General features: G+C 35.9%; 6 protein-coding genes across 6 annotated transcripts; all 6 read right to left on the bottom strand.

Moving 5' to 3' along the window:
* Positions 1–1,119: 1,119 nt before the first annotated feature.
* LOC103464811 (odorant receptor 131-2-like) lies at positions 1,120–4,453 on the bottom strand. Its single transcript, XM_008409178.3, has 2 exons — positions 3,697–4,453; positions 1,120–3,603 (listed from the first exon to the last, which is right to left on the bottom strand). Exons 1-2 carry the CDS (start codon positions 3,847–3,849, stop codon positions 2,815–2,817), a joined length of 942 nt encoding a protein of 313 aa, XP_008407400.1. The 5' UTR covers positions 3,850–4,453; the 3' UTR covers positions 1,120–2,814.
* Positions 4,454–4,457: 4 nt separating this feature from the next.
* On the bottom strand, positions 4,458–7,789 carry LOC103464809 (odorant receptor 131-2-like). Its single transcript, XM_008409177.2, has 2 exons — positions 7,634–7,789; positions 4,458–7,515 (listed from the first exon to the last, which is right to left on the bottom strand). The coding sequence occupies exons 1-2, from the start codon at positions 7,787–7,789 to the stop codon at positions 6,727–6,729; spliced, it is 945 nt and encodes a 314-aa protein (XP_008407399.2). The 3' UTR covers positions 4,458–6,726.
* Positions 7,790–9,730: 1,941 nt separating this feature from the next.
* Positions 9,731–11,285, bottom strand: LOC103464851 (odorant receptor 131-2-like). The gene is made up of 2 exons (XM_008409218.2): positions 11,103–11,285; positions 9,731–10,513 (listed from the first exon to the last, which is right to left on the bottom strand). Exons 1-2 carry the CDS (start codon positions 11,283–11,285, stop codon positions 9,731–9,733), a joined length of 966 nt encoding a protein of 321 aa, XP_008407440.2.
* An 837-nt stretch (positions 11,286–12,122) lies between these two features.
* LOC103464808 (odorant receptor 131-2-like) lies at positions 12,123–13,669 on the bottom strand. The gene has a single exon (XM_008409176.2). The coding sequence runs from the start codon at positions 13,553–13,555 to the stop codon at positions 12,698–12,700; it is 858 nt and encodes a 285-aa protein (XP_008407398.2). The 5' UTR covers positions 13,556–13,669; the 3' UTR covers positions 12,123–12,697.
* A 1,281-nt stretch (positions 13,670–14,950) lies between these two features.
* Positions 14,951–17,703, bottom strand: LOC103464807 (odorant receptor 131-2-like). The gene is made up of 2 exons (XM_008409175.2): positions 17,554–17,703; positions 14,951–15,800 (listed from the first exon to the last, which is right to left on the bottom strand). The coding sequence occupies exons 1-2, from the start codon at positions 17,701–17,703 to the stop codon at positions 15,033–15,035; spliced, it is 918 nt and encodes a 305-aa protein (XP_008407397.2). The 3' UTR covers positions 14,951–15,032.
* A 3,351-nt stretch (positions 17,704–21,054) lies between these two features.
* LOC103464849 (odorant receptor 131-2-like) lies at positions 21,055–23,507 on the bottom strand. Its single transcript, XM_008409217.3, has 2 exons — positions 23,007–23,507; positions 21,055–22,448 (listed from the first exon to the last, which is right to left on the bottom strand). Exons 1-2 carry the CDS (start codon positions 23,244–23,246, stop codon positions 21,681–21,683), a joined length of 1,008 nt encoding a protein of 335 aa, XP_008407439.2. The 5' UTR covers positions 23,247–23,507; the 3' UTR covers positions 21,055–21,680.
* Between the last annotated feature and the right edge of the window lie 2,964 nt (positions 23,508–26,471).

Here is a 26,471-nt window from a genome sequence, read left to right as displayed (position 1 = left end):
GGTTATACAGGGTTATGCTGCAGACAATGAGGCAGGTCTGCATATCCCAATATATAGTTGATATGCAGAAAAGTCATGGGAATAAAAATATAGTCAAGGGTGTGTGTGTGTATGTGCGTGCGTGTGCTTCTCTTTTTGTATGTTGTGTGTATGCATTGGGATGAGAATGGAAATTAGAGTATGTGTTTAAAGCTTGTTTTAAATACTAATTGCCACTACTTTATTTTTTTTACAAAAATAAAATGTAAAATAAAAGTAACTCTATATGGTCTATAGTGTAAAAATGTTTTAGCTGTGACAAATAAATATGTAAAACAGAGTTGGTGTACAAACTGTGGCCAAAGGACGTTGCCATAGACTGCATATTTTTGATGGGCCTAAATGTGACTAAATAAATTAGACGCGAGCAGAAAGTCCTGTACTGAGTGACACGTCTCATGTGACATTATTTTGGACCCAAAGGCTAATTCTACAGCTGTGTCATGACTTGGCACACATGCTACATTCAGTTTACCTTCTACTTTTGCAGGCCTTTCAGGGCCTGCTGCCTAAAAGCACACGAGCTGGTGATGCTGCCACCACCTGGTGTGTTTTTGGTGAGCTGCAGTGTTTGGTGTCTCCCAAATGTAGCTGAATGAATGAAGCCTGATCTCATTGATTGAGAACACCTGTGCATCCAATTAACTGCCAGCAGGTGTGTTGGGTATAAAAGGAGGATTTTTCTGCTCTGACATGGTCACGTCTCAGCACGAGTTGTTGCTAGTTTGGTCAGCAATGTGCACAGACCCAGTAACTTTAAATACTGTTTCTCCCACATGATATCTGTAAATGGCTGTTTGTTTAATTCAACTCATTTGTGAAATTAGTAATAACTTCTCAGAGTTAACTGCTTTTGCTGGTGTGGTTATAATAGTGATGGCCTCATGAAGCAATTAAGCTTTCCAGCCTTTTGCTTTGCTTGAAAGTTCCTTACTGTTTCATTCATTCCTCATTAGTGACATCTGCTGCTAAAACTAACAGCTTTGTCACTCAGATCATACCTCCCAGGGGTGCCCAAAGTCGGTCCTCGAGGGCTGGCATCCTGCATGTTTTAGTTCTCTCCCTAGTGGTACTAACAACCTTCTCATCAAGTCAGTGTTCTGCTTAGGCTTTCTAATGAGCCATCATTTGATGCAGGTGTGTAAAACCATGGAGAGAACTAAAGCATGCAGGATGCCGGCCCTCGAGGACAGACTTTGGACACCCCTGCTCTAAACACTAGTAACATTATGACAGTTTTTGTGAAACTCATGTTTCAAAGGAGTCAATTAAATCCTATGTAACTGTCTCGGTTTTTTATTAATTTATTTATTTGTAGCCAGACTGATCCTGGTATAGGTTGACTGTCAGCTGAGTAGTAACTTTTTTGTTTTTTTGACTGTTTTAGTGTCTCGGATAGCTAGAAATACTGAATGGACCTTCCAGACACACATCTGGATATATGCTAAAATCACTTGAGACACACAGACTGCTAGCATCATTTGGCTGGACATCTGAACTAGTTCACTTTAATGAGTAGCTTTGCAATAGCCTACCCTTTTCATTTTGGAGAAATTTGGTTTAACAGTTGTATAATTGTCAAGCCACATTGTGTAACAGCAGCAAATAACTGGCAGGTTAACTGGAACAATACGAGGTTGCAGCAGTTTTAACTTTTTTTTCTTTACACAGTAGCACAAATGTTGCATCATGTTTAAATTTTAAAAATACAGAAGAGCAACTGCCATGTAAATAGGCCTCTTTCTACTTACATAATGCCACAAATGATCATCCTTAGAACCACTCTTATTATCTGAATCAGTTTTTGAAAAGCTCAATTTCACACTGAAGTTAATGAGTCTGAGCAACATTTTGTAGTCAGTAATGGATTACATGGGATATCCTGCATTAAAAAAATAAAAAATAAAATTTTCTGATTTCCTTCTACCACTGGCTTTCAGTGCTGCTTATGGAAGCAGCAGGCAATTAGTTTTATTTTAAAACTCACTACCCAATGGACATTTTGTGAAAATAAAAATTGAGTTCTACCTCCTTGTGGTCCTACTGCCATCTGCAGAAATGCACTTCTCAGTCAAATGACCAATTAGTCAGGAAGGTCTTACACACTGCTCACACCCTCTTCCTGTTCTCTGCTGCACTACAGCTCCTCCCCCACAAAGGAGCCTGCTGTGAATGCTTAGGCCAGTTAGCAACGCCACTGACAGCTGAAGTGGTTTTACTGGAGTTGTTTTTCCATCAGCACAACTTCAACACAAGTTAAGTAATGCAGCTTTAAGAATGGGGAATATTTCACCTTAAGTAATGTCAATTTTTCAGTTTTTCCATCAACCATACATAATTTGTACATTTTATGTATACATAGAACACTTTTTTTTTCATTTAAGACAATTCCCATTAATGTTAATGCAGTACAAACACAAACATCTACTTATTTTATTTCAATATTTTTGAAATTCACATTGTATCTTAAACATGTATCTCTGGGTCCTAAGACTAAAAAGACTAAGGAAGAAGTATATCTGCGAACTATTACAATACACCAAAGTTCAATTTAAAAGGCTCTTATTTGAACTGAGTCAACGACCGCACAGTGAATGAAAGCAGACAATCTTTCAGTGATTCAAAGGTGAATCTGATTTTGTTTCCTGTCACACATACAATAATGTTTATTACAGGTCATTCTTGTTTGCTTGAATCAGAAACATGCATTGTCTAATTTTACAGATAGAACAGTGTATGTTTTAAAATGATCTTCTACAGCGACACAAGAAACACTTACGGATGTAGTTTGTTGGCTTCTCCAATGCTGCGCAAAAGATACTTTTTCAAGTATTGTCTAAATGTATTGTCTCGTACCCCGTACACAATAGGACTCACAAATCTGGGAAGAATCTGGACCAGTATGTACCAAAAAAAATATGCATGGACATAGTGTGCAGTAGGCAGAAACCCCAGAAACGTTCTTGCCATAGGAGTTACATATGTTAGCATACACAAAAGTAGCTGAAAACCATGAATCAGGATAGTATTTCTGGCCTTTGCCATTCCCTCAGCTGAGTTAGCAGCATGAGCAGCACAAAAGATCCTGAGGTACGTGAATAAAAGTGTAAGCCAAACTCCAGATAAAAAAATAATATAAGAAACATTTCTTTTTTTTATGCTTATTGGGTGTCGGAAAACAGTGTCTGTGTCGCAAAATACTGTAGAGTTAAACAACCATAGAGGCTCTGTTGCAACGATAAGAAAGATGTCTGGCAAAACTGTTGCAGCGCTTAAACCCCAAATACAGCCAATGAGAAAATATGTTCGTTTGATGGTGCAAAGTGCAGCATGTCGCAGTGGGAAACATACAGCGATGTAGCACTCCACCGCCATCAGAGCTAAATTTAAAGGAGAGTTCACAGTGGTGAAAACAGCAAAGGTAACAATGAAGCAACACAAAGAAGTACTAATTCTGTAGAAGATGTAACTGAGAACAAACAAGCTGATGGATGTAGTCAGCTGGATCATATCGTTCAACACCAGATGAATGAACAGGACGTAACGAGGATTCATGAAAAATATCTGAAAGAGAGGAAAAAAGAAGGATATTTTAAGTGATTTTATTCATTTGGTATGATTTTATTCAATAATTGCCAAAGATATAAAAAGGCTCACTTCATGTTTTCTGAAGGTGTGAATCAGTGCTCCATTAATATAGTTGATGGTGATGCCAAGAGACACTATGAGCACATTTTTGGTCACAGCAGTGCTGAGAGCGTCTCTATAAGTCAAGCTGCTGGACATGTTGCTAAAAGATGAGGAATTCATCTGGTAGATTCAATGTTTGCTTATCTCTATGAACAGACAACATTTACATTAGTATAGTACAACATTAGTATTTTAAATGTTTGAATTTTAAAGGCACATTGTTGTTGTGCTTAGAACAAATTATCTCTGGAAGAGTTTAGACAGTAATTACTGTATATAAATATATTTTTCTTCATATTAGTTGTTGGTGTTCTCATTGTTTTGTAAAATTGTTTTATTTATTCTGACTTTTTAACTAATAAAATAAAAATAAGCAAGCTGAACTTTGCACCGGATCATCTAGTTAGTTAAGTGTTTTGCTTCAGATACAGTAGAAGAGAACTCCTTGCCTAACTCTGTCAATTACTTTCCCGTTGCTTGTGGAGATCCTTGTAGCAAAACAGATGGTTATTGTATGAGAACCTCACTGTGGCCTGTTTTGTCATTGTGTTTAGAAAAAAACATTTGCTTGATGCAAAACTGCCTATAATACTTAAGAAAATGCACTAAGTAATTGATGGGCAACAGAGTCAGGACAGGCCAGCCTGGCATTATGGCACAACTGAACGCATGAATCAGCATGAATGAAAGCAGATTAGATCAACAACTCCATACAGTAAGTCCTCATACAGTATGTTATGTCATATGATAATGACATGTCATGTCCAAATGCACTGATGACGGCAGTAATACAGAAAAGTAAGCTAAGATTTTAGAGAAAATAAATTTTTAAAAAGGAGGTTTTTGTTTTGTAAACCATTTAAAATTAAGTCCTTTAAATATGACAAATATGACATTGCTGTAGCAATATAATGCAAAAAGTGGCGAAAGGTTAAAAACAGGCTATAAAATACCCTATTCCAGTTATTTCTTATCAAAGACAATTCTAAACCAATTGAGTTTTACTCAATGCATTGCAATTTGAATTTGTAATATCTTGAATGTCTTTAAAATTCATCAAAATAAAAATCCATTCTTGCCTTTATATTTTTTGTTTGTTTTACTTTTGCAGATATTCATACTATTCTTTTCCCTGAACACAAAAGCATGGCAACACATTCAGAGCAAAAACATTATGCCATACACTTCACCGTCAAACAACTGAATCTGAAACAAATATTTAAGACATACATATATTTCCCATATAATATACCATTAAAACATAAAACATTAATATTTGGAGTATTTATGAAAGATCCCTAAATATCTTTATTTTCCATTCCACAGCCATCATTCAGAAAATACAATAGTTGAAACAATAGAGCCCACATGGGAAGTGCAAAAATGTCCTACCTTAGATGTGTGACTTGTCTGTTTTGCCAGTCAGAGGTTGAGTGTGAAATATTGCTTTATATGAAGGTTCAGTCCTACCAAAGTTGAATGTAGGTATAGTTTTCTCCTGGGTATTACTTAAGTCATTGGAGGTAGTCAAGTAAAAACTGTGCAAACTTATTTCACTAATGTAGTTGTGGCGTAGCGGTAAAAGCATCCGTGATTATTTTGTAATTTCTGTCTGGATCAGTACTGAGATAGGATTACATGGATTACAGATAGGATTTCATTCAAAGTTTCTCTTTCAATGAAAAAGCTTTTCAATCATTTTACTTCCCTTTCTTTCTACGTATGGTAAAGGAAACTTCACAAGAAATGCCTAAAAGAAGTATTAGTCACATAAACTATAGCGAATGTAGATGTTATCTTTGACCAGAACACATCCTCCGCTCATAAAGCAGGTTTGGAAGCATGTTTTTTTTTTTTCCAACATAGCTAAAATAATTGTTTCAGAGTAACAATGAAAAACTGATCCATTCACTTGCTACATATCAAGGTCAGGATTTTTGTAATTCCTTCTTACAGGAAGAAAAAACAAATCTGCAAAAGCTCCTGATGTCGTCCTGAAAATTGAATGAAAGGAAGTAGTCGTATTTTGAAATGCAATAATTTAAAAATGTAAATCCCTCTTTATAAACATTCTGGTATTTCAGCTCTATTTCAATAAAGAAATATTTGTTCTGCATATTTCTGGCACAACTCACAGCTCTCACGTTTTGTCCAGATTTGAGGTGCATCCAAAAGGGCTTTTTGGGATTTAAGTTAAGTTTATTTGTACAGCATAATAATACAGTAACCAATTATGAAACAAACATGTGGGAGTTTGTGATGCAGAACCCTCAAACAGGATGGAAATCATGAGAAAGCACAAAAGGGCATCACAAGGCTTCAGCTGTCTTCCAGAGCTCTGAATGTATTTTTATTTTATTTTTTTTCAAACATCTCACCAGTTACAGGTTGTAGTACAGGGTAAAAGCATCAATGATCAGGAAGACATCAAACCCATCATCACAAAAAGAATCTCCCCAAAATGCAACCCTACTTGCATAGATAAAGACCACCACTATTTAAAATTTAAGCAAAGCAATTACACCATCATAAATTAACGAAAATTATTCAACCCACACAACTCACTACCAACTTATCCAAATATTACACAAAACAGCAACCAAACTTTCAGTCCACTTTAACCCTCAGCTTCACCTGGTGGTCCACCCCAGTGAGATGGATGATTAGGGAATTCCCTCCTAGTGGAGTTTGACCAGGGTGCCATCATGTATGCACACCATGAAGCTAGCCTTCAGGAAGCTGACCTCAAAGACAGAAAAGTTAGTTTTCAAAATAAAAGCATGACATTCCAAATTTCCTGATGGTATTTACCGCAAGAGGGATGCTTCGCAGGTTTACATTTACATCACATTTCTCTAATTATGTATGCAAACGATCAGTTTTAGCTATAATGGTTTGTAATTTTTACAAAGAATTTTACAATAAAGACAACATGCAAACAGGATTCTTTAATCTCATCTAAATTACTGGACAGGTATCCTCTAAACCTCACAAGCTTCAAGGATATAGTTTGTTGGCTGCTCTGATGGTGCACAGCAGATACTTTCTCAAATACTGTTTGAATGTGTTATCTCTCAGCCCGTACACAATAGGACTCAAAAACCTGGGCAGTATCTGGCCCAATATGTACCAGACAAATAAGATATGAACATTATATTTTGGGAACAGAAATGACAGGACATGTTTTGCCATAGGAGCTACATATGTGAGCATGCACAACAGCTGAAAGCCATGAAGTAGGACAGTATTCCTGGCTCGTTTCACCTTTCCTTCAGCTGAACTAGCAGCTTGAGCAGCAAAAAATATCCTTAAATAAGTAAGGAAAAGGGTGAGCCAGACAAGAGATAAAAAGATTATGTGAGAAACATCCCTCTTTTGAATACTTATAGGATGTCGGAACAGAATGTCTCTTTCACAAAATATTGTAGCGTAAAATAGCCTTAGAGGCTCTGTTGCGAGGATAAGAAAGATATCCGGCAAAATCGATGCTGCGCTTAAACTCCAAATACAGCCAATGAGAAAATATGTTCGTTTTATGGTGCAAAGTTCAGCATGTCGCAGTGGGAAACATACAGCGATGTAGCACTCCACCGCCATCAGAGCTAAATTTAACGGCGTATTAAGAGTGGTGAAAACGGCATAAGTAACAATGAAGCAACATAAGGAAGCATTAATTGTTTGGAAGACATAACTAAACACAAATAAGCTGATTGATGTAGTCAGCTGGATCATGTCATTTATTACCAGATGGATGAAAAGGATGTAACGAGGATTCAAATAAAATATCTGAAAGAGAGAAAAAAAACACAGGACCTTTAATTTTCTCCTTAAGCTGCCAATGATAACCATTGGTTTCACAACAATGATATTTCAGCATGACAAAACAGTGATAATAAATGCCCACCTGGTGTTTTCTGAAGGTGTGAATCAATGTCCCGTTGATGTAGTTGATGGTGATGCCAAGAGCCAAGACGATCACATTCTTAGCCACAGCAGAGCTGGGAGAGTCTCTATAAGTCAGGCTGCTCGACTCGGTGATGTTTAAAGATGAGGAATTCATCTGGTAGATCCAGAAAACCCTGCAGTAATATTTCTAATACGAACAATTATGGTCACTCTTCAGCTTCAATGTCTACATATACACTGTATAGTGTTTTCTATTTATGTTTTTTGTTATTATTTTTCCTCAACAATGTTAAGAATATTAATGACAATTCAAACTCTGTGTTCAAATAATAACACTCCCTTGAAAAAAAGACAGTGAGGCCAAATTTCTCTGATGCTATAAAAAGTCAAATGAGGAAGAAAGAAAACAATGGAAATAATTAACATTTATTTAAAAACTAGATGTGTAGGAAATTAAAGTGTGATGCTTTCACAATTTTTCATTTCATATCTTTATCTTTATAAAGAAGTACGGCCATCTAATAAACACCTCTTAGACGATTCACTTTTAAGTAAACAATTTTAAAAACATATTTTATTTAGAAGACATACACAGAATTCTAGAAGATAAATATAAGAGCATTGGAAACTTACAATGTATCTGAACCAATAAAGACATTATGACAGTAGCAGTATTAACATGTAGTTTGATATAAAATCCCTTTGTTTAACCTAGATGTTTTTTGTGCCACACCATTTTTTTTTCATACTGTAGAGGACATTAGTGTTTTCAATAAGCACTAAAATGAGGAATACTTATGTATTAGCCCACAGTGGAAATATGTACTAGGTAATGTAGCGAATGTAGAAATGAAATTAATTATCACAACTCCTTAAATGTACATGCTGTACATACAAGTTTCATCAAAGAACTACTGTTGGTCTTTTGTAAAATAAGCACATTAAGGTCTAATAAAGTATAGAATGAAGTGTGAAACAGGAACATATAAGTTCAGAGGAGAAATGTAAAAGGTGATCCTACCTCTGATGGATACTCCAGACTCCAGCTTGTCCAGTGTGGAAATGTCTGAAATATGGCTGATATTCTGTTATTTATGGCCGTTTTAATTCCTCCCAACACGTGCTGAAGATTTGATTTTCTTCTGGGTATTAATTAGTTATTCTGAGGAAATTGAACCTGGGCTTTTTCAGTGCAGAGTAGTTGTTTTATATTTTACTTTATAAACTGAACCTTCTTTTTATAAAAGCACATTTCCCTGGCACAACAACAGACACTAGAGATCAAATATAATAAAAACTTGGAGGAAAAAATATAGGTTTTGCCTTCAAATGTCCAAACTTTCACATTTATCCTTTTTTTTACTTTTGATTGTATATATTTTCACTTGATCTGACCATCTGGGATATCTTTTTAACTTATTTAATTTTAACTTACTAATTATTCAAGGGTAAAAATAACACTTGTATCTATAGCCATTGAGCAAAGAGCCAAGTTAATCCACAATTAACGTGGCTAATTGTGGATTAAGAAACATTTTAAAAAATGTTTCTTGATTCTGTTCAATAAAATCCCATTTCCAATGAAATGCAAAACATAACTAAAAACAGAATATCATCATTTGCAAATAATTTTCAATCTATTTTAAGTTGAATTCACTCCAAAGACAATATATTTAATATATAAACTGATCAATTTTATTGTGTTTTTGCAAATATTAATTCATTTGGAATTTGACTGAGACTGGGAAAGTGGAGGAATGCCCAAACAACACTTGTTTGGGCATTCCTCATGTGAACAGGTTAATTGGAAACAGCTGTCATGATCAGAACATCCCCAAAGTCTGTTAGTAAGTGAAAAAGCCAAAAATCAATATTGAATGCATTAAAATGCAGCAATGCATTAAAAACCAGCATCATACAGCAACAGTTATTGTCATATGGACTCAGGAACACTTCAGAAAACTAACATCGGTGAGCACAGTTCATCGCTACATCTACGAAAGCAAGTTAAAACTCTACCATGGAAGCAAAAGCCGTATATCAACAACACTCAGAAACACTGCCAGCTTCGTTAGCCAATGTTTTTGGAGTTCTGTTAGGGTTGTGCCTTTATTGCTTTTACTTGGAAACACAGTAAGTATTTTTTATAGTACATTCTGAAAGTTTTGTCTCTTAACCCATAAACAACGGGACTTAGACAGCGAGGAATGATCTGGATCAACACAAAAGTGACATTTTGTATGTAAATCGTCTGCCCAGGAAACAAGTCTGTGAGGAGCTGCTTTAGCAAAGTTTGCACATACAGCGTCATGCACATCAACATCTGAAAACCATGAAGCAGAATTGTGTTTCTTGCTTTTTTAGCACGTGAACTTGCAGCTTTTGCCACAAACAAAATTCTTAAATAAGTGTAGAACAGAGTGAGACAAACCACCACCAGAAAAAATATATGGGACGCATCTCTCTTATTTTTACTGTAGCTGCTTCTGAACACTCTGTCCCTATCACAGAAAACTCTTGTTTTCAAAAAAAGCAGCTCTTCAGTAATGAAAAGAATAAAGAAATCAGGTAGAATAGTGAGCAAGCTTATCACCCACATAATGCCAATGACAATGTAGGTTTTCTTAACAGTACATATACTGTCATATCGAAGGGGGATGCAGACGGAGATGTAACATTCTGCTGCCATGCAGGCCAGATTCACCGGAGTGTTCATGGTGGTGAGAACAGCCGGCAGGAGGATGAGCATGCACAGTGAGACATAGACGGTGTGGAAGACATGGGCTAAGAAGTAGAGGGACACGCTGACTGTCATCTGGAGTGTTTCGTTTAGCACCAAGTGGATGAAAAGGATGTAGCGAGGGTTGAACCTGAAGATCTGTGAAGTGCATGAGTCCAGAGTTAAATGGCAAGGTGACAGAAAACACTGAAAACATGTAAAACTTCATCTCCTGTGATGTATTTTCTTAGTTTTGATTTAAAATGTAAAATCATGTTAATTTATTAATCATGTTTTTTTGTTTGTTTGTTTTTTTACCTAATATTCTCCTATATTACATGCTGTAAAATGAGTGACAATGATTGAGAAAACATATATTAAAACATTAAAAATACTTTCTTTAGGAATTTAAGGAGCACACTGATTTGTTTTAATTACAAAAAATATCTTCCTATTACCATTCATAAAATAATAAGAATGCCACTGAACTCACAGTTTTGATGTCATCAATAATTGCTCTTCTTATTTGCATGTGTTCCTATGCCATACTGGGCAGTATAGAGTTGTTTTTGAGATTTGAATATAAATATGAACATAATTTACATTAAATTAGATACAATCTGAAAAAATTAGAAATATCTGGGTGAGAAAAATCATATGAGGAAGTTTGGCACAAAAGTAATCATTTTGCCTAAGTGAGTTATAAAAAAATGAACATCAAGAACACACACAAAAACAAAATACACACTTGATGTTTGTTGAATGTGTGAACCATTGAAGCATTAATGGAGCAGGTGATGATGCCAAGTGAAATAACAACCACATTGCCTATAACAGCAGACAAAGAAAACATGCCCAGATTAACTCCAGATCCGGTCCCGTTGCCCTCAGTAACTGTGAAATTTGTGCTGGCAGTTGAAGAGGAGGACATCTGATAAGAAATGAAACGACAAAAGGCACAATTTAAGTCATGAGAAAATAAATAATGTTTGACTGGTTTTAAGTTTGTTACACACTAAGAAGACTGAATCCTCCAGCAGACCTTAGAAAGAGTAGTGTCAAAAGTAATCTGTATTGATGTGGTTCTTCTCTGTTATATAGTAGAATACCAGCCTGAGGATTTATTTGTGTACCTTACTTAAAACACGCCCTCCTTTGTAGCAGCAGACCAATGATGTACAAGTTTACTTTTTACCAAATATATATTTCAGGATAAATGGGAAATAGAAACAAAAAGTAACATTGCAAGAGATAATATTAGCATAACTTAGTTTTGAGTGTATATTACTTTTTATAAAGTTGTAATTTAAAGCTACAGTAATAACTTTTATAAAGATGTATTGTTTTCTTAATTGTGAAAGCTGTCACAGTGTCCTGACAATATAATGAGACCGATAATGTGAATAGATCGAGCTCCTCATCTGCCTCCTCCTTGTGGTCCTACTGCCATTTGCAGAGATGCAATGCTCCCTTTTTGCTGTACAAATAAGCTTGACTTAAACTCAAGCCATGGCAGTGTTTAAAAATAAGATCGATTCTGAAATAAAACCAGCCTGTCTGGGGCCAACAACCATCCCTCCTTTAAAGTTAGTTAAACTCTTCTTTATCTAGATGCTCAGTTTGAAAGTCATGACATGTGATTGCAAAAGAACACAAGCACAGAACACGTTGTAATAGAAATTAAGTGTTTTAATAAAATAAGAAAAACTACAGAAAAATGTAGGAAAAGACATGGAACTCAGGTAGACAATGGGCTGAGAAATGGAAAGATCCAGTGAAGAAAAAGAAAAATCCATTAAAGCACATCTATGATTTAAAAGTCAGATTATATGGCATGACTGTTCAGACTGCTGATGAAGTCTGATGCTTAGAGGGCAAAAAATTGGAAGCAGGTGGCATTCAACTGTTTTGTTAAAATAGCATTAAATACAGAAACTAAATCAGAAGGAATAAACTTATATGGCAAGATCTGATATGGAAAAAGATTAACTAAATGAGGCAAAAGCAGTTGTGAAATAATAGAGGATTCCAAGCATAAATAACAGCCAAAACCCAAACACTCAAGGATCATGACATTATCATGTCTAGTTGTATACAACACAGTTTACTTTGTCTAGTTGGCAGATTCATCATTTGTGTTAACGAACATTTTAACAAGTTAATGAAATGGTTGTTGAGATTGCCCTTAATAAATGCTGCATGAAAATGACGTGTTAACTTGCACTTTGTTACATTCATGTCCAACTACTTACTCACTATCCATTTTCACGCAGGCCACTGGAGCTTTGTTAAAAAAGCTCAGTGTATTTCACAAAACAGAGAGCCAAGACTTTTGGCTCTCTGTTAGGTTTGTACCTTTATTGCTTTTACTTGCAAACATATAAAATACTTCTTAAAGTACATTCTGAAAGTTTTGTCTCGTATCCCATAAACAACGGGACTTAGACAGCGAGGAATGATCTGGATTAATATGAAAATAACATGCTGTACGAAAATGCTCTGCCCAGGAAACAAGTATATGAGGAGTTGCTTTAGAAAAGTTTGCATATACAGCGTCATGCACATCAGCACCTGAAAACCATGAAGCAGAATTGTGTTTCTTGCTTTTTTAGCATCAGAATTTGCAGCTTTTGCCACAAACAAAATTCTGAAATAAGTGTAGAACAGAGTGAGACAAACCACCACCAGAAAAAATATATGGGACACATATCTCTTATTTTTACTGTAGGTGCTTCTATACACTCTGTCACTTTCACAGAAAACTCTCGTTTTCAAAAAATGCAGCTCTTCAGTAATAAAAAGAATAAAGATATCAGGTAGAATAGTGAGCAAGCTTATCACCCACATAATGCCAATAGCAATGTAGGTTTTCTTAACTGTACATATGTTTCCATGGCGGAGGGGGATGCAGACGGAGATGTAACATTCTGCTGCCATGCAGCCCAGATTCAATGGAGTGTTTCTGGTGGTGAGAACAGCCGGCAGGAGGATGAGCATGCACAGGGAGACATAGATGGTGAAGTAGGAATTGGCAAAGATGTAGAGGGAAATGCTGAGTATCAACTGGAGTGTTTCGTTTAGCACCAAGTGGATGAAAAGGATGTAGCGAGGGTTGAACCTGAAGATCTGTGAAGTGCATGAGTCCAGAGTTAAATGGCAAGGTGATAAAAAACACTGAAAAACACTACTGTGTTGTAACATTTCAGCTTGGATTTAAAACTTAAGATAAAAAAGTTATTTTGCTATTCCAATAGTTCAGAAAACTAAACATTACACAATACATTAAACATCACACTGTAGTTTGATTAAATTACATAGCTGTACTGTCAACTATCATAAAATATGGAAAAGAATGTGCACAAACTCTCTCTGTTCATCACCATGTCAGTTTAACAGTCAACAATAATCACTTTTTACAGTAGAATGCTGAGCATTGAAATATAGAAAAAACACGATGCAATTCTTTAAATAAAGAAAAGATAATTTTTATTATGTTAGATCCAATCTGTAACAAAGAAACCTTTCTACCTAACTATTCAGAAACAAAAAAATGCACATCAATAACACACATTATAAAAAACAATACACACTTGATGTTTGTTGAATGTGTGAATCATTAGCGTATTAATGGAGCAGGTGACGATGCCGAGTAAAATAACAACCACATTGCCTATAACAGCAGTCAAAGAAAACATGCTCAGATTAACTCCAGGTCCGGTCAGGTTGCCCTCAGTAACTGTGAAATTTGTGCCAGGAGCTGATGAAGAAGACATCTGATAAAACATAAAATTACAAAAGGCATAGTTTAACTTATGATTAAAAAAAAATACATATAAATGCATAAATCAAGTTTTAAGTTTCTGAAAGACGGATGGAAATCCTCTTGATTAAAACTACAGACCTTGAAAGAGGCGTGTTGAGAGTAATCTGTGTTGATGTGGGTGTTCTCTCTGTAATGTTTAATAGGGAACTAGCCTGAGTATTTATTTGTGCATCTCATTTAATACAGACACTCCTATACATCAGAGGTGACCAATGATGAAGGACTTAGTTTTAACTCTAACAGTTAAAACTAAGTTTTAAGTATTAGACATTTTAACTGGCATTCAATGTAAACTGGAAATAAGTTAACAAAAAGCAATATTGGAAAAGATGATTTTAATATAACTAAGGTACTTATGATTACAAATTATTTTTTAAATAGTCATGATTATAGAGCTTATACTACATTATGTGTTTCTCCCCCCAATACTTATCAGGATTTCAAAAAGAATCAATATTTTACATAGATTGTTTTTGGTCTTAAGTTGGTTAATAAAACAATGTTATATATAAAACAATGTTACTAAGATATCTTCATAACTTCCACAAAAAGTTGCTTTGGTTATCTTTAAGGTTGACAATATCCCAGTTTGGTTGTTTTTAAAAATGGCTATGTGAATAAATCTGTCGTTTGCATTATGTTTAAATGAGGCTAAAAATGGAAGAAACCAGGCTGCATTTACTTGGGTCCTGCTGTTACTAAAAAGTACAGTTTCATAATATATTGTTTTAGTACACATTAAATTGTTGAGAAAAGGGAATTTAACAAGGTTTTTTAAGAAACATTTTAATAAGATTCAATACAGTTGATATACAATGACTGAACAAAAAGATTAAAAGTGCATGCCCCACTGTGCTACTGTGGGCTTATCTTACACAGAAAATATTCTTTTAGGTGCTTTCTGAACGTTTTGTCTCGTACACCATAGATAATTGAGCTAATAAATCTAGGTAATATTTGGAACAATAAATAACAAGCAAACAGAGCATCTAAATAAGAATCACGAAACCATTGCCACACCATATTTTTTACAAGGTGTTCTGCATACGTTGCCATACACAACAGAAGCTGAAACCCATGGAGAACGATTGTGTTCCTCGCCTTTTTAGCATCTTTACTTGCTGTTCTTGCTGTGAACATTATGCGGAAATAGATAAAAAAGATAATGCACCAAACTAAAACCAAATATACAATGTAGGTAATATTTCTCCTCTCTATAATTCTGGGATTTTTAAAAACAAGTTCCCTGATGCAAAACACACGTAATTTAAAATAGTCCTGTGACTCCGTAGCCAAAGTCATGAAGAGATCAGGGAGAACAGACACCAAGCTGGTGATCCAGATTAAAGAGATCAGCAGCCGTGTTTTCTTAACTGTGCAGATCTGAGCGTGACGGAGAGGGATGCAGATGGCGATGTAGCACTCCACTGCCATGCAGGCCAGGTTCAGCGGGGTGTTTTCAGTGGTGAAGAGGGCAATCAGTATAAAGAAGCAACAAACAGTCATGGGCATCCAGTAGAGGATGTAGCTAATGATGAAAAGTGCGACAGTCAGCGTTACTTGGATCATGTCATTAATCACCAAGTGAACAAACAGGATGTACCGGGGATTTGTATTGAAGATCTAAAGAAAGACAAAACAGAGCACATGTATTGGCAGTGTAAAAAAAAAAGAAAAACATATGGCCCAAATAAGATATTAGATTTGATGTAACCAGCCACTTATTCTACTCTTTGATTCCTGCAGAGGGTTTAGGTTCTCAAATATTGAGAAACAATTGTTTTCTGGAGGAGTAGACTTTGTTGGAGTTTTAAATTTAACCCAATTGCCAATATTAGACCGTGATGTGTGTAATGCCCCAGTTTGACACTATGAAGCTTACCAGGAATTGCCTGCACTCTAAAGAACTATCCCCCACATTGAAGAGTGAAGTGCCGATCCGAAAGAGGTAGCTGTTATGTTAGTTCAATATGGAAGCCTGGCCAACACAGAGTGAACGGCTTTGTTCACTTCCTCAGCTGTCATTGATAACAGGCAGACAACAATTATAAATACAAGGAATCAAAGTCAATCAGAGAAAGTCCAGACTGAGCTCTGAAACGAGATTATAATCGAGCTGAATTTCTCAGGAAGGCAACGCAGGCAAGGTTTTATGCAATATATTGGAATATTTAACTATAAATAAAGTGGCATTGTTCTTTTAAATTAAAAATAAAACAGTACTGGTTCACAGTTGAAGAAACGCAGCAAGTTAAAGTTTTAATTATAACACAAAAGCTAACAATGGTTTGTATAAAATCATGTAGCCTTTTAAAACAACTAAGAAAATTGTATTTCCAGACCTAAAAAAGTAATTTTTTGCCTACATGCAACAAAGATGTAATTACTGCATGCACATAGTGAGAAAAGTACTTTTGATATCTGAGAATTTTAAATACAAGTAATTTTAAAAAACCAATGCCGATCCCTTTAGTTTTTATTAGTCGTATGCCTCTAATTCCTTAATTTCCCTTGGCAGCCATTAAGCTGCAAAACTCTTGGGTGGACCAAGCGCCGCCTTCCAGATGCAGCTCTTGATCAGAGCTGCAGTTTTCCAGCTACTCACCTGGAAAAGCACCACTACCCTACAATTCCCTCACTCCACTCCTTCAGACTAGCCAGTAGCAAGTAGCAAACACTTGGTGGAATCATGCATCTCCTAAACTCGTTATACAAGCTAAGTCTCGGTGCAACACTGGTTTAAAAAAAGTTAAAAGGTTAGTAAAGGGCAGATGTTATAATGACTTCCTGAAAGCAGAGTTTGATAAAGGAGTTTTAAAGACACAGAGGCCCAATTTTATGGCATTAAAACACAATGTCAAATTTCTTAAGTTATGTTTGATATGTAGCAATTCTATAACAACCAAATATAAAGGTAATGACTTCATTTTGCAATAAATCGGCACTACGCCCCTGTAAAATATGTAATAATTACTAAAATAGTGTACACATAAGCTTACTATCAATCATTATGTATCTCAGGATGGAATGAACTGTATTGCAAACCACAATTTCCTGATTTGTACATATACAAATTATGTATCCTTATTCTTCCATGTCACATTTATATGCTACTTTGTGTTGTTCTGTCACATATAATCACAACAAAATACATTGATGTTTGTGGCTATAATATTAGAAAATGTGAACTAATACAATTGGTGAGTACTTTGCAACACGATACATTTCATTGTCTTCTGCTTCAATGTTAATGTAAAAATCCTGGCCAAATCAGGATGACTAACAGAAAATCTTAACACTAAAATTTGTTTTCCATTTGATTTTTCAATAAATGTATGACTGAGGCAGTAAATGTTATTTAAATGTCTGATCTTACCTGGTGTTTAGAGAAGGTATAAATGAGTCCTGCATTGATGTAGTTGATGAAAATACTGAGGGCCACAACAATGAGGTTCTTAATCAAAGCCTTGGAGAAGGAATCTCCATATCGTACAGCCGCTGTCACATTGGCAGCAGACACATTCATTTCTTTAGATCTGTAAAAGAGAAAAGTAGAAAGAGATACACAGAATTACTGTTTCTTTATCAAATTGTATTTACATAGAACATTTACAAAAGTGACCAAAGTGCTTTAATAATTACAACTTTATAAATATAAAATAAAATATAACTAAGTTTGATGAAAAATATGATGACAAAATTGGCAGTATAATACTAATAAATTCACAATACAAATAAAATCCAAAACATGCATAATTTGAGTTGCAGCAATTTTCTTACACACTACATACATACATAGTATGTCTTGTGTAAGACCTTGTTTTACACAAGACAAAGTCTTGTGTAACAATCACAAGACCTTGTTAAAGTTGTGCAATGCCTTAATTATTCCCTTCTACTGATACCAAAGTAACAACAAATTAAATCTTTCACTCAACATTTTACTGGCATTACTGTGAAATTAATATTTACTTATTGAGCGTGTCATGTAAGGCAAAAGGTCAATTTCAGTTTGAACTCTTAAGCTCAGAATCATTAAACTTATGGCACTATAATACATTATAAGTTGCACTATAATATAATGAGTTAAAGAAGAAGAAGAAAAACAAATTAAATCCAGAAACACACCTAAGTAGAATTTTGCAGTTTGCATGCATTGTGAAAAACAAAAACATAAATTTACAGCAGACAGTAAAAGTTGCAGATGTATTTAATATCAAATAGAATCACTAACCTCAAGTTCAGGATCCCCGCATTGGATAAAATCTTTTTTTCTTTCTTCACTTGTTCACCACTTAGGAAGGATACAATATATTAAGTAAGAATAAAATATATTAAGTAATCCATTTAGCTCTTAAAGGTTTACTGTTGTTGTTTCCCTCCTCTTTAACTGTTTTTTTTTTTTTTTTGCTGTTGTTTTAATGCCAAATCTTCGTACGAGATCTACTTGACAGATTCAAATAAGACTAATATTGATATTCCATTCTTTATATAGTTTGGACGGCATCAGTCTAAGGGCTCATGGGTGTGCCCGTGCATACGTAGAAATTAGCAATCCTCTTGGATTGCTGTTGTGTTGAACCAGGGCCACAGCTAAAAGTTGGAGGAAACCAGCCCTCAAGGCCTGGATTTCAATACCCCTTCGTCAGTGTTTCATTAGTAAGACTTATAAGTTCATGTTTACAAGTTTATTGAAACTAAACTCTGAAATAATGTTTTGCCATTATTGTCCTGGATTGTCCATAACAAACACCATGTTCATTCATTATGGTGTCCATATGTGCTCTCAACACCAGGACACCCTAGGCAGCAGTTCATTGACCCACTTTGTCGTAGACTCATCAAATCCGTGGCCGCATGTCTTGGTCACTCAGGTAAAGAGAGGTACAGAGCTATCCACTGACCACTACCTGGTAGTGCGTTGGATTCAGTAATGGGATAGGATGCCAGGTCAGACCTGGCAAGCCCAAACATTTTATGAGGGTCTGCTGGGAACGTTTGGCAGAGTCTCCCGTGACATGGAGCTTTAACTCTCACCTCCAGGAGAACTTTGAACACATCCTGGGGATGGTGGGGGGACATTGAATCTGAGTGGATCATGTTCTGTGGTTCCATTGTCGAGACAGCTTATCGGAGCTGTGTCTGCAAGGTTGTCGGTGCGTGTCACAGGGGCAACCTTCCTACCCGCTGGTGCACACCTTTGGCGAGGGATGCTGTCAGATTGAAATAGTCCTATTGGGTCTTTTTGGCCTGTGGGGCTCCAGAAGCAGCTGATGAGTACAGGCAGTCGGGGCGGCCGGCAGCTCAGGTGGTTACCGAGGCAAAAATTCGAACGTGGGAGAAGTTTGGATAGGCCATGGAGAAAGACTTACACACGGATTGAAGGCGATTTTGGTCCATCATCCAGCATTTCAGGAGAAGGAAGCAGTACAGCACCAACACTGTTAGTGGGGATGGCGTGCTACTGACCATGTCTTTGGACATTATGGGCCGATGGACAGAATACTTTGAAGACGTCCTCAATCCCACCAACATACCTTCCATTGAGGTTGGGCTCTCAAATCTCTGGTGATGAGCTTACTGAGGTGGATAAAGAGCTACTCTGTGGCAAGGCCCCGGCATTTTATTTCAAGACCGGTCAAGACTGCAAATGTGAAAATATCACTAAACGTACAGCATACAGACCAGTTTATTGGTTAAAATCTTTGTTTTCAGTGGATGCAAAACGCACCGATTAAAATCCAAGCAATTACGTGTTTTTGTTACTCCCCCTCCACTCCCCACTTTTCACTCGCACGCGGTGCTCAAAGACATGCGCAGTGGTTTTCTCTCAGCGGCAGAAGATGTCTAATCGTCAGTAGGAGAACAGCACTGCATAAATCATAAATCCGATGGCCACAGCTAACTCAGCAGTGCTTCGCTGTCACAGACGGTGGGGACAACGTCTAACTTTTTTCGTCACTTAGAAAACTAGCACAAAGAAAGGTAAGCTCGGTTGACGTGATGTTAGCAAAGCTAGCTGTATAGAGACACATAAGCATTCGTGATGAAAAAAAGTCACTCACTGACTGCGCTGAATTTTTGTGCGGAGGTGTTGACTGACGTGTCGCAAATATAGGACCACGCTGTGTCCAAAAGTCTGCAGTCTGCAATATAGTGATGTGACGTTCAAAAACAGTCCGATTCTTCTGCACGACCTTTTAGGACTGGATTGTCACTGAGAGCCGTTGTTTTATCAGATTACCATACACTGTCAGAATAGCATACATGCAATGAGTATCATAAGTCCAACCGTCAGAGGAGTTGTCAGTTCACCGTATGCAACAAGTTATGATGAAAATAAGTCATTAAATTGTTTTCAATGATAACTGTATAGATATATCGTGGTTTCAAAGTGTATTTAAAACAAGGTCTGGCTGCAGCTGTCATGACATAGTAACATTTTTAACAAATATGTGAAAAACATATCTTTATAACAGTTAATATTACCACTGCAGCTTTATTCTTAGAAATATGGTGACCTATACCTGCACTTAACATGACATGTTTGCATATTGTGCTAAACTTGTAGCTTAAAATTCTGACGTGTTTAAATGGATCATGACATTATTTTTAGGTATTGAATATTGAGCAGTTTAAATTGTTACACGTCATTGTTTACGCAGAGAAAAAAAATAAGAGAAAGCACAAAAACCATATTCATTTTTATAACCAAAATTCACTTTTGAAAATATGGACAAACATTTAAAATTGATCTTTTTCAAATGTTCTTTTATCAAGTTGTAAAATGTTGACTTTCAAAAACTCATTTTCATCTTTTTAAAACCAAAAAAGGGTAAGGAAACCCGCCCTCAAGTGTTCTTTTTAGGTATTGCACTTTATTTCATTTCATTTTATTTGGATCAAAACTTTATTGAACAGAAGTAGCTCTCAGTCGAGCAAAACAGAGGTGGCGTCAACAGGCACTTCATACTGTCCTGTTGAAGGAAATTACTGCATACATAGTTCGTTTAAGGTTGCATTTCCGGTAGGATATTTGTAAAGGTATTATTTTGTAACTTTCTTTTTGATCAGTATGTTGCCCATTACTTCACAATAAAACGAGTCATTTGGTTTTACAAACGACCTGCGATGTTCTCCAAGATGGCCCATGTATTTTCATTAAATATATACAGTCGCAATTATAAAAGTGCATGTTATGCTGGAGCACATATCCACATTTAGATCGAATGTTTGTTTGTTTTTTTTCTAGTTTTCGGATTCACCCTTTTGAATGTCATTAAACTTGCTGATAATGTTGTTCGGTCTCCAGAGTTATGACATGAGAAAGGTTTTAGGCTAGCATTTGCATCAAAAGTTATAAAATAAATCTGACATTTGACAATGCAATTCGCATTATTGTCTTAGAAAAGTTGACAGTGTTTTAGTAAGTTATTTTGAGATTTAATACAGGTCACACGAAAAGACTGAAAAAACTGGAGACATATATATACCCTATTCATATCAGTGTAGGCTCACCTTGCATAGTAAATACCTTTTTAGGTGCTTCCTGAAGGTTTTGTCCCTTATGCCATAGATAAGTGAACTAATAGATCTTGGTAGTATTTGGAAAATTATATAACAAACAAACAGAGAATCTGAGTAATACTTAGGAAGCCATTGCAACACAGCCTGTTTCACCAGGTGTTCTGCATATGTTGCCATGCACAAAAGAAGCTGAAGCCCGTGAAGGAGGACTGTGTTCCTCGCCTTTTTAGCATGTCTACTTGCTATTCTTGCCGTAAACATTATGCGGAAATAAATGAAAAAAATAATGCACCAAACGAGAACCAGATATACAATATAAGTAATATTTCTTCTCTCTATGATTCTTGGACTTCGAAAAGCAGTTTCCCTAAGGCAAAACACTCGCGTATTAAAATAGTCCAGTGGCTCCGTGGCCAAGGTAATGAAGAGATCAGGGAGAACAGACACCAAGCTGGTGATCCAGATTAAAGAGATCAGCAGCCTCATTCTCTTGATTGTGCAGATCTGAGCGTGGCGGAGGGGGATGCAGATGGCGATGTAGCACTCCATTGCCATGCAGGCCAGGTTCAGCGGGGTGTTTTCAGTGGTGAAGAGGGCAATCAGTATTAAGATGCAACAGACAAATACATGGATCTTGTAGAGGATGTAGCTAATGATGAACAGTGCAACAGTCAGCGTTACTTGGATCATGTCATTGATCACCAAGTGAACAAACAGGATGTACCGGGGATTTGTGTTGAAGATCTAAAGAAAGACAGCAACACAGCACATTATTGTAGAGATGCTTATGGTAGTCAAGAATTTACATTTCATGTTAAATGATGGACCAAAAAATTATGAGGTCTTATGCAATACTGTTGGGAACTGACAGAAAATGACATAAATTTTCTGTTGCATGTGTTGCTTGACAACTATTAATTTTACACTACAAAAATCTGGCCTTCATTGAAAAGAGCCTGTAGAAATTGTTTAGAAACCCTGCAGTGAGAGATGGATTTTCTAATGAATTACTGATGCTAAATGGTAAAAATTTTGCCTAATGCATCATTTTCCTTCCACATCACTTTTCTATGCTACTTTGTGTTGGTCTGTCAAATTAAACCACAACCAGCTATATTGTGGTTTTAGCATGAAAAAACATGTAAAATTGAAATATGTGAATACTTTTGGAAGGTACTGCATTTAATATACTGCTTCAGTTAAAATTTAAAACAAACTTTGAACATTACCATTAGTTTTATATTCAATTTAATTCTGAAATAGGTGTATACTGAAGGCAGTAAATATGATTAAAATAATGACCTGGTTTCCGCAGAACGTATGAATGAGACCTGCATTGATATAGTTGATGGAAATGCTAAGAACCACAACAATAACATTCTTAATCACAGCCTTGGTGAAGGAATCCCGATAATCTGGAACTCCTGTCACATTAGCAATGGATATATTCATTTTTTCCAGCCTGTGAAGAGAAAAGAAGAAAGTGTTTAATTTTTTACAGAGATCCAATATCAAAAGTGTTTTTTTTTTTCTGGTTTTCATAATAGTTGATGGTTGAACTCTATACCCTATAAAGGTGCATAACTTTAATCACAAACCCAAACTTTCCTTTTGCTCAGAAGTTAAGTTTTGGTATTTTGTACATCAAGTTGTAAAATTGCTTAAATTTGGAGCCACATTGAAACTTTCTGCCCATCGGTGAATCTTTAGAAAATGTTATGATGTCTCTTTTAGCATTTACTCCTTCTTAAAGGAATGATATAACAACGATCACGGGATCTTCTTACAATTTTACAATCCAGCACCCCTGCTTTCCTTTAACACTAAATTAAAATAATCGTTGCATAAAAAAACTTTTTCCAACTGTCCTATAAGGCAAAATAATAAATTTCAGTTTGAACTTTTAGGCTCTGAATCATTAAAAGCATAATATTACAAAAAACGTAATGAGTTGGGAAAAGAGGAGCCTAACTCCATAAATTAATTCACACCTCTAAGCAAAATCTGGGTAATTGCACTAAATATCTATACAAATAATATACTTTTACACAAAGATGTAAATGCAGGACATTTTCAAGAGGTAAAATAGAAGCACTAACCTTAAACTCAAGATCACCACAATAGGCAAATTTTTTTCTGTTGTTTTGTTTTTTGGCTAGCTTTTTTTATATACCTGTTCCTTATTCAGGAAGGTTAAAATGTGCTAAAGACATCCAATTCAACTCAGTCAGCTTGTCTACAGGATCTTTGACAGATTAAAACAACACTAATACTGACATTCTATTCTTTATATAGTTTAGTTGGCATCAGTCTAAGGGTTCATTGGTGTGCCTGTGCATACGTACAAACTAGCAGCCCTCGCGACACTGTGTGTGTGTACGTGTATGTGCATGTGTGTGCATATTTTACTGGATGAAATCTCCAAACTTACAAAACCATATATTATCTAAATATTTCACTGATCTGTCACTGACACAGTTAAAAAAAATCATGAATACTTGTTCAGTTGCTAGATATGATAGAAAGAAGAAAGAAAGAAGACTTTACTTCAAAGCTTCGTACTTCTGTGCTCAGTTTTGTTCCAATTTGTTCAACATGTCAGTTCTGATGTAACAAAGGTAAGGTTTTTTTTTATGTTTTTCTCTTTTATTTTTATGAGATTTTTTCAGTGGCCTGCTTTAGAATATAAATTCTGATCATTTTAGGAAATATGCTTACGTAGTTAGATTATTGTGCGTAGCTACAAGAATGTTTAATGTTATTTTTCAACAAAATAAAATAAATTGTATTGTAAAAAGAAGTTGTAAGGGGTTTTGAACATGCTAATAGTACTTATTGCATGGGTCATTTTTGCCATTAGTGTTTCTAATGGTTAGTTTTGAATTTTAAATAAGGACACAACCTATAACATTTCAGTAATGATATGGCTTAAGACTACAAAGAGAGTTTTAACCCTAACTCTCTTTGAATGTGCAACAACAGTTTTACGAAAAAGAAACATGGTTTAGATTTTTGTTTTGCATTTAGTGAATTTATTAATTCTATAGGCCCTGCAAGTTAAACTTTTTCTGTTATGATTCATAAGTTAAAACTTCTTTTGAAAACTTGCAATGCTGCTGCACTCACTTCTACTGGCAATACAACTGGGACATCCTGACATTTCCAGTAATCCTCAGAGTTCAAAAGGCAAGTCGAGCTGCAGGATGAGCAAACAAGCATCTCCATAACTCTCTTTAGACTCCAGCTGTAAAGGTCAGGCACAGAGGGGTGGGTTGTTATTTGGGATTCAATGCCTTATCCACAATACAACGACCAAGGGGATCTACTAAATGAGCCTTTTGAGAGAGGTTGTTGTGAATGCTATTAAAGAATCAGCAAAGGAAACATTAAGGTGATTATTTACTTGAAATCCCAATTAGGAACAAAGTTCAACATGTTTGATAGTGATCATTTGCATGAGGTTAATGAGATTTGGAAGACTGTTTTCAAACAAATCCTCTCCATACAAAGTTTTTAATCAAATCCACCAGGACAGCAGCTTTGTTGCTTACTTTGCTAACTACTTTTCACTTTGTTTAGTTTATTGTGAAGTTAAGTTGTCCTGAGACCCTCTGTCTCAGTCACTTTTCCACTGGTAGCCATTCAGTTGGCTATAGTCAGTGTGTCACTACACTCAGCTCCACAGGGGTTGAGAAGTTCTGCAAGTGTACCAAATTTCAAACTTCTATGATAAAGTTAGACATTGTGACTTTCAAATGTAAGGACTCTTTTAATTTCTTAAATGTATTGCACAACTGTCACTTATGCAAAAATGTTTAGGCTTCAAAAAAAAAAAAACAATTTTAGTGAAGGGTAATAAGCATTCAAATTATTTATATATATATTTAAAATCAGTGACATGCGGTCAGGGGAGGCAGGTGAGTCATCACCTGTCATAAAATAATATATAATAATAAAATTATTTAGAAAGATATTTTCACCCTGTTGCTTGTACTATAAAGTACCTATTTTTCATTTAATTTAACCAAATCTGATGCTTTTTTTTCTTTCTTCAAAATCGCTGAATTTTCGCATTTTCCCATTTTCCCATTCAAATGCTTGGAAACGAAGCCGGTGAGGCAGCAGCGAGCTGAGCCTCTCCTGGGATTGCGCAACCTCTCGCTAACTGCACCGGTTGCCATTCTATGAGAGCATTCTCCTCCTGTCTGTACGTCGCCAATAAAATGGTTAAAAACCTTTAATGTATAAACTGATTTTCCATAATTTAGCTTATATATTTAATGTACTGTGTTTTTATTGTCATTGTAGTGTTTTGTGTGCTGAGGAGCGATCAGAAACGGCAGAGAACAGATTCGAGGTGAGGCAGGCATTTCTCCTGCCTCATCGGTGGGGGCGCTCATGAACCCAGACATTGTGACTCCACAACTGCAGAGTAAGAAACAGTAACAGCAAGCTAGCCATACAGTAGCTGCGCTGATACAGAGAGCGAGAAAGACGTGGATTTGAGTTGTACTGTAACGGTTTCTCCCTTTGCTGTTAAGCACAGCACGAAATTAATAATATCTACATGTCTAAGTTTGATTGAGATAACGGAGTTATTCTGCGGCGCGGCTAAGCATCACATGTCTTTTTGCCCTCCAGCATTGTACGCATGCGCGAAATTTCCTTATGTAAACAACAACATGCAGGGGGTCTAGATTTGTAAATCCGATTATAATTAAGCCGGCGCCTCACCAGCTATGAACCTCACCGCACGTCACTGATATA

Source organism: Poecilia reticulata, chromosome 5 (genome assembly GCF_904066995.2).
Source record: "Poecilia reticulata chromosome 5, P_reticulata-male-v2, whole genome shotgun sequence".
Lineage (NCBI taxonomy): Eukaryota > Metazoa > Chordata > Actinopteri > Cyprinodontiformes > Poeciliidae > Poecilia > Poecilia reticulata.
The sequence above is the reverse complement of the archived record's forward strand: the minus strand, read 5'-3'. Positions and strand labels throughout refer to the sequence as shown.

Excerpts from the sequence above, each read along its gene's own strand:
- LOC103464811 (XM_008409178.3), bottom strand. The coding sequence starts at position 3,849 with ATGAATTCCTCATCTTTTAGCAACATGTCCAGCAGCTTGACTTATAGA. Across the intron at positions 3,604-3,696 it reads ACACCTTCAGAAAACATGAA|ATATTTTTCATGAATCCTCG; the intron begins GTGAGCCTTTTT and ends CCTCTCTTTCAG.
- LOC103464809 (XM_008409177.2), bottom strand. The coding sequence starts at position 7,789 with ATGAATTCCTCATCTTTAAACATCACCGAGTCGAGCAGCCTGACTTAT. Across the intron at positions 7,516-7,633 it reads ACACCTTCAGAAAACACCAG|ATATTTTATTTGAATCCTCG; the intron begins GTGGGCATTTAT and ends TCTCTCTTTCAG.
- LOC103464851 (XM_008409218.2), bottom strand. The coding sequence starts at position 11,285 with ATGTCCTCCTCTTCAACTGCCAGCACAAATTTCACAGTTACTGAGGGC. Across the intron at positions 10,514-11,102 it reads ACACATTCAACAAACATCAA|ATCTTCAGGTTCAACCCTCG; the intron begins GTGTGTATTTTG and ends TGCACTTCACAG.
- LOC103464808 (XM_008409176.2), bottom strand. The coding sequence starts at position 13,555 with ATGTTACAACACAGTAGTGTTTTTCAGTGTTTTTTATCACCTTGCCAT.
- LOC103464807 (XM_008409175.2), bottom strand. The coding sequence starts at position 17,703 with ATGAATGTGTCTGCTGCCAATGTGACAGCGGCTGTACGATATGGAGAT. Across the intron at positions 15,801-17,553 it reads ATACCTTCTCTAAACACCAG|ATCTTCAATACAAATCCCCG; the intron begins GTAAGATCAGAC and ends GTCTTTCTTTAG.
- LOC103464849 (XM_008409217.3), bottom strand. The coding sequence starts at position 23,246 with ATGAAAACCAGAAAAAAAAAAACACTTTTGATATTGGATCTCTGTAAA. Across the intron at positions 22,449-23,006 it reads ATACGTTCTGCGGAAACCAG|ATCTTCAACACAAATCCCCG; the intron begins GTCATTATTTTA and ends GTCTTTCTTTAG.